A 7,268-nucleotide genomic window follows, 5' to 3' on the forward strand; every position below is an offset into this window, starting at 1 on the left:
AAAAGTCATAAAAAGTCACATAATAACCCAATTTTCTTTATAGCAACTTGATACTCACACTAGGTAAGGAAAACAACTTTGAAACCCTCACCAATAGCTTTAAAAGTGTCCAAATCCTCTAAAACGACCTAAAGAACATCCAAAACTGATACCTGGAACCATGAATTTGATATTTTCAATACTTGTAAAAAACAAAAACGGGTGCAGTGGCGTTCAGTGCCCAAAAGCTAGCGCTCAGTGTTGGCACTCCTAGAATGGTGGCGCTTAGTGCTAGAAAGCTAGCGCTCAATGCTGGCACCTTTTGAATGGTGGCACTCTGCGCTAGAAAACTACACTCCTCAACACCATTTCATTTGACAACACATTGCATTTATGGACTTTGATGCACCTAAGGCTTATCCAATTGATGAAAAGGTTTTATTACAAACTAGAATTGATATGAAAACAAGTTTATAACTACAAAAAAGTACTTCTTTGATCATTAGACCTGAACTAGGTGCATTAAACTTGTTAGATATATTATCTTTATTTCATATTTATCTTTTATCTTTAGTTAGTCTGTTATTATTTCTTATTTGTATTTTGGGTGTTAGAAAAGAAGTGTCTTGTTTCTCAACACCAAGAAAGGGGGTGAATTGGTGATCTATAAAATGAATTGCTTTTTAAGACTTTTCGCAAACTTTGAATGATCTTTAATGTTTCTTGGGATCTAAGCAATAAGTGCATGCAATAAAAGTAAGAGAGATAAGGAAAGAAATACAAACGGAGAATTTATACTGGTTCGACCTTAATTCCTACATCCAGTTTCCTTCCAATCAACCTTAGATTGAAGGCACTTTAACTATAATGATTTGAGTTTTACACCAAAGGTTTTATAGAGAACTCTCTCAAAATGTAAACACCTCTCCCACTCAACAATCAAATATAGAAAGATAACACCTACACAAAGAACCACACGTTTTTACTATAGAACCCTCTGAGAACACCTATCAAAGTACTAAGAACTCCTCGCTCTTCTTCCTGGCCGCTCGCACAGGGAAACAACATAATCCAAGATTGCAGAAAACGAAGTCTAATCAGTCAAGAATACACCTTACTCGTGCAATAGTTGATCAACAGTGAAAATCCAATCAGTTCTTCAAGAAACCTTTAAGATAATCAACTTCTTTGAATCTGTTTCTTGGAGCGTCTCAGCACACCTGTAATTCTTTTCTCAAAATCACAAAGATCAAATATGAAATTTTTGAAATTATCAAAAGTCTTTTGATTTGTGTGTAGTACGTCAATATATAGTATTCTCATGACAGACGCAATTCAATCGATTACATTAGTAATGTAATCAGTTACATTAGTAACAAATGTAATAGAATTACAACTAACACAGTTCTAATTAAATTCACAATTAATGTAATCGATTTGCAAAAAATGTTATTCAACATATTTAAAAATATGACCGTTAATTCAGTTATGACTTAGCTTGAAAAACAATTTTCAAATTATAACAGCCTTAATTGATTACATAACTAGTGTAATCGATTAAGCTATACACTTAAACAAAGTTTGAAAACTTTTTCTCTACAAAACTCATCACAACACATTCGAAAAGATGTTTGCAAAGACACGAGTTTTAATCGATTTTACACTTAATGCAATCGGTTAAAACTTGTTGTTTCGCCACAGTTTAAAACATAAGGTATTTGATGAACTTAATTGATTACAACATCACTGTAATTGATTTCATCATACAAAGTTGTTTTGTGCTTGTGGTTTTATCACATTAAAACATTTAGTATGCATATAGTAGATATAAACACAATCATGATCGTAGTAGTATGCAGACCAATAAACACGTCATCATATGTATTAATCATCAAGAAACATTTACATATTAACATATGAATCAATCACAAATACACATTTATGTTGTGTCATGAGAACAAGTATGTGTTGTTACAATCAATGTGTTGTCATCATAAAAAAACGAACACATCAGGGATTAGGTTCAACACTCATATTGTTCCCTCTATCAACATTGGGCTTAGCCCATATTTCTTCTATTATAAATAGAGGACCCTATGTATATATTCAACACAAGGGAGATTAATCTCATACATAATTTTCACTATATTCAACATGGTATCTAAAGCCTAAGGTTCTTTTGAGGAAAAATTTTCTAGTGCCTCTACCACTACACCCACTGCTGCCGGCAGCGGTGCTATCTATTGTTGTCAGCGTCACTAACATCTATCGCTGCCACTACCAGAGTTGTAGTTTCAACCGACGATCACATGGTTTTGGTTGTCTCGATCAGGCAACCACTATGCCTTTGGAGCTCCTACGCGCTCTTAACGCCTTTTGAAATTATGGATTTGCTCCCTTTTTTGTCGTGCATGGTGGCATGTCTAGTAGTAATTCAAAGCATCGAGGTCGCTCGTTTTTCGTTTTCAGGTTCATCGTGTGTTGTTGCACGTCCCGTCTCCTCTCAGGCAGCTATTCAGAGCATTGAGGTTGCTCTTTTTCCTGTTTCAAGTGTCTTTATTGGAGAATCTTGGATTTTTATAGTTTCTCTCTCATGTTCATCCATGACTTCTTCCGTTGTTGTCTCTTCTGACCTCTGTTTTGTCACCACTGCGTTTAACTCGTCCATATATGCTTTTTTTTCATGGAAAGATTTTTGTTAGTTTATTTATAGTTGTGGTGGCTCTCCAACAATTACCTCTTTATCCACTGGTCGTATTTCTCAACGACGATTTGTAAGAAGAGATTTATATGGAGCAACCTCCCAAATTTGTTGCTCATGGGAAGTCTTTTGGGTTGGTATTTTTTCTTCTATGTCATCTTACAAATCATTAGCAATTTGGTGTCACTCGAGGGCCGAAGCAGATATTTTCACTAAATCTTTATAGTAACAAGCTTGGTACATACAGATTTGTATGCACCAGCTTGAGGGGTAGTGTTAGGTATATTATCTTTATTTTATGTTTATCTTTTATCTTTAATTAGTTTGTTATTATTTCCTATTTGTATTTTGGGTTTAGCCCATATTTCTTCTATTATAAATAGAGGACCATGTGTGTATATTCAACACAAGGGAGATTAATCACATACATAATTTTTAATATATTCAACAAAACCCATATGAGAACTCCAAAAGTACCCAAACTCAAATCTACACTTTCTAACTCAAAACTCTGCAAACTAAAATCATGGAAAATTCATAATACACTAAACAATTCACTCCAACATCTCAATTTACTCCCAATCTTTTGTTTAAGTTTTCATTAGTTAAACCTCAATGTTGAACTAAAGTATACTAAAAAACTCACCTTATCATGCTAATATCTCTTTCACACCAGATTTCATCTATTTTAATATCTAGACAAGTCATAATAGGTCTAATAATACACTCTCAACTCCCTAAAACGGTTCACAACCCTTTCCTCAAAATCTCACTACTCAAAACCCCACTTTTACACTAAAAACACTATAAAACTTCCCCAACGAATTACCCCTTTTGTTTCATATCAGATTTTTATCTGAGAACACCTCTAACAAGTCTCAAATGACCACCTAACAGTCCTAAACCAATTTATTTCACATTCCAACACCTATCTCCAAAACTCACCTATCAAAACCCCCCTTTTTAGGATTAAACTCTAAGAATTTGACCGCTAATCACCCTAACAATTTGAATTCAATTTTCAAACACCAAAACAACTTCATCATGCATAATCATAACAATATCAAGTATCACAATCACATCATTACAAATATACCAACATCATATTATCCTTAATTCATCATTTAAACATAACTAGTACTAAAACTATCATCACAATTTCATCTAAATTATTTGATCATACATAGAGATACTAATTTTAAACCACAAAAATAATTTAAAACAAGGTCTAGCTTATCTTACCTCACAATAAACTGTCTAACTCTAAAAACATCCCACCCATTGCTTGAAATGCAAGAAAATTTCTAGGCTAACCTATGAAACATCAAATTGGAAGCGGACAGGGTCCTTAAAACTCTAGATTAACCAAGAATGAGTAGGAGAAGCATGATCACACATGCAACGACCCTTACTTCATCTGAAAACATATTAGGAATGAGAGAAGAAAAGGAGTCAAAACTTTCTTGCTCTATAACAGAAATTGATTGGCTAGAAATGTAGACCCGTCGCCGTGATCGATTAGGTACATCCTCATCGTCAAAGAGATGACTCAGGAGTTAAAACTCTTTGAGAGAAGGTAGAGAATTCTAGAAAAGTGGTTTCTAGAGAGATAATATATTTTAAAATAATGAAACTCGTTAATAACACAACTATTTATAAATAAACCATTTAATAATAAAATAACCGAGTCACACTATTTTTAAACTACCACCACTTCTAAAAATACCATTTTCTGGGGTTTTAAAAAAAATCATAATAAACTTACTAAAGAAAATAATAGTAATTATTACTATTATTATTATAGTATATAAAAAATATTATTTTTTTACACTTTGATAAGTTAAAACATCTAATAATTTAATTTTCAATTTATAAAATCAAATAACCTAATTAGTCAATGTCAAGTCCAACATCAGACATTTTTAAAACTGAAAATTGAACAACATATAATTAAAAATTAAGGTATAAAAATTATGTAAAAGTAATCAGGGACTAAAATTAAGAATTTATAAATATATAGAAATCAAAATAAAGGGACCAAAACGACATATTTTAGAAAATTTTGAATTTAAAATTATAATTAAACCTGTAAGTTAATACCAATATGTTACAATTCTGGTTCCAGTTTTATATTAAGATTGATTACATCAAATTTAAACATTTAGGAAACCAGTTTACATTTACAATAAATGGATAACCATTTTGTAACAATAATAAATTTAAATCAACATACAATATTCTAATAAGTAATCAAACAAATTGAATAAGTAATACTGGTTATGAATATTTTTAAACAACTAAATTGAAAAACAAAATGTGCATAATCATTTTAAAGAATATCAAGATAAGAGGAAAAAGATGTGGTGTTGGGGTTAGTTTGATCCACTTGTTTGCAAGTTAGGTAAGTGTCAAAAAGAAGAATGGTTGGTAGTTACAAAATCTTTAGGCAAACTAACTTTTACATGTCCCATTCACACTGTTCCACTATACACTACTTGCAATTCATCCTTCCTTTCTTTTGGAGGTAGTGCACACAACACAAGCATGAACTCAGAGTCAGGTTACCAACCACTTCTAGTTGGTCTTCATTCACACTCCCAGATACCAGTTTTGTCATCAGACACCATTGAAGAGTTCTTGAAACAAAGGTCCATTGAGTTGAGATGGTGGCCACAACTTGTTGCTTGGGAGTCAAGGCTCATATGGCTATTGTCATGGGCCTCCATTCTTGTCTCCATTTTCAACTACATGCTAAGCTTTGTCACCTTGATGTTCACTGGCCAATTGGGGTCTCTTGAGCTTGCTGGGGCATCCATGGCCATTGTTGGAATTCAGGGTCTTGCTTATGGGATTATGGTATGTTTGTTTTGCTTTATATCCTCTCAAACTTTTACCTAACATGTCATTTTGAGTGACCTTGTTCTCTATATTTGTAATAATTATTCAATATTTTTTCTCTATTTTTTACTCAAGGTGTTCTCTATATTTTTAAAAAGATTTAGATCCACGTTAACGTTGATTAGAAGACGATCATGTGTTTATTGTCCAATTCCAGATAAAAAGAGAGAGAGGAATGATATCAATATTAATTTAGCAAAAGAGATTACATTTAATCGAAAATATCAAATTGAGTCTTTTTTTAAAAAAATATAAGAATAAGTCAAAAATAAATTGAAGAAACATTGCTACAGATTTGGTGATTTCTTAACACTGTTATATGCTCAAATTTGGTGATTTCTTTGGTATGGAACTTGAGTTTAGTTTTGTATATTGAATCTGTGAAAGTGGTTGTTGAAATGTCCTTAAACAGTTGGGGATGGCAAGTGCAGTGCAAACAGTGTGTGGAGAAGCATACGGGGCAAGAAATTACTCAGCAATGGGCATCATATTGCAAAGAGCAATCATCTTACACTTGGGGGCTGCAGTGATTCTCACATTTCTGTATTGGTTTTCAGGGTCATTTCTGAAAGCCATAGGTCAGTCAGAGAGCATAGCAGAGAAAGGTCAAGTTTTTTCACGCGGAATCATTCTTCAACTCTATGCATTTGCAGTATCCTGCCCTATGCAGAGGTTCCTCCAAGCACAGAACATTGTGAACCCTCTTGCATTCATCTCACTTGGGGTCTTCCTTCTGCATGTCCTTCTCACTTGGTTGGTTCTCTTTGTATTCGACTATGGACTTGTTGGAGCTGCTCTTACTCTCAGCTTCTCATGGTGGTTTCTTGTCTTGTTGAATGGTTTATACATTATTCTTAGCCCAAGATGTAACCAAACTTGGGGTGGCCTCACTGTCAAAGCTTTCAAAGGAATTTGGCCTTATTTCAAACTGACAGCTGCTTATGCTTGGATGCTGTGGTATAGATCAGAAATCCACTTAATTCTCACCCTCTTGGCCACACAAATATTTCTTTTAAAGCGCATCTCTTGGGGTTTGTTTGATAGGCAAAAAATGTTCTAATTTTAGTAGTAATTAGAAAAAGTACAAAACTTAGATCTAGTTTTTTAATTACTTTTTGGTTACATGCATTCTAATGCAGTTTGGAGACATGGTATAATCAAGGACTGATACTTTTATCTGGGTTGATCTCCCATCCCACAGTCTCAGTGGACACTATTTCTATTTGGTATGCTTATTATGGCAACATCCTTTTTATGGGTATACCCAATTCATGTTCATCTTATCTAACCATAATTTTCATGTCAATGGATTCTCATTCAGTATGAATTACTTAAACTGGGACCTGCAATTTATGTTGGGTCTAAGTGCTGCAACCAGGTTAGTGTAAGAAAAATGCTCTCATTTAACTCGAGTAACTTAAATGGTGTTAATGAGAAGTTGGGTGATGTAGTGTCAGAATCAGCAATGAATTAGAGGCAGCTCATCCAAGAGTAGCAAGATTTTCTGTCATTGTAGTGAATGGAATCAGCATTGTTATCAGTGTAGTTTTCTCTGCAATTATTTTGACATGCCAGGAGCCTTTGAGCAAGCTTTTCACTTCTGACTCTGAAGTCATTGAGGAAGTTTCTAGCTTGACTCCACTGCTTGCTATCTCAGTTTTCTTAAATTTCATTCAACCCATACTGTCAG

The 7,268-nt window shown here is 33.6% G+C and overlaps 1 protein-coding gene across 1 annotated transcript in view; it reads left to right on the forward strand.

Moving 5' to 3' along the window:
* The first annotated feature begins 5,045 nt into the window (after positions 1 to 5,045).
* Positions 5,046 to 7,268, forward strand: part of LOC148195656 (protein DETOXIFICATION 41-like) — a 2,373-nt gene continuing 150 nt past the window's right edge. The window contains exons 1-6 of the mRNA XM_088095263.1: positions 5,046 to 5,536; positions 5,991 to 6,331; positions 6,437 to 6,535; positions 6,718 to 6,804; positions 6,900 to 6,956; positions 7,030 to 7,263. Coding sequence (XP_087951389.1) covers positions 5,225 to 5,536; positions 5,991 to 6,331; positions 6,437 to 6,535; positions 6,718 to 6,804; positions 6,900 to 6,956; positions 7,030 to 7,263 — 1,130 coding nt within the window. The 5' untranslated portion in view covers positions 5,046 to 5,224. The remainder of the gene's footprint in view (positions 5,537 to 5,990; positions 6,332 to 6,436; positions 6,536 to 6,717; positions 6,805 to 6,899; positions 6,957 to 7,029; positions 7,264 to 7,268) is intronic.

Source organism: Vigna umbellata, chromosome 7 (genome assembly GCF_029865625.1).
Source record: "Vigna umbellata cultivar VRB3 chromosome 7, Vumbellata_1.0, whole genome shotgun sequence".
NCBI lineage: Eukaryota > Viridiplantae > Streptophyta > Magnoliopsida > Fabales > Fabaceae > Vigna > Vigna umbellata.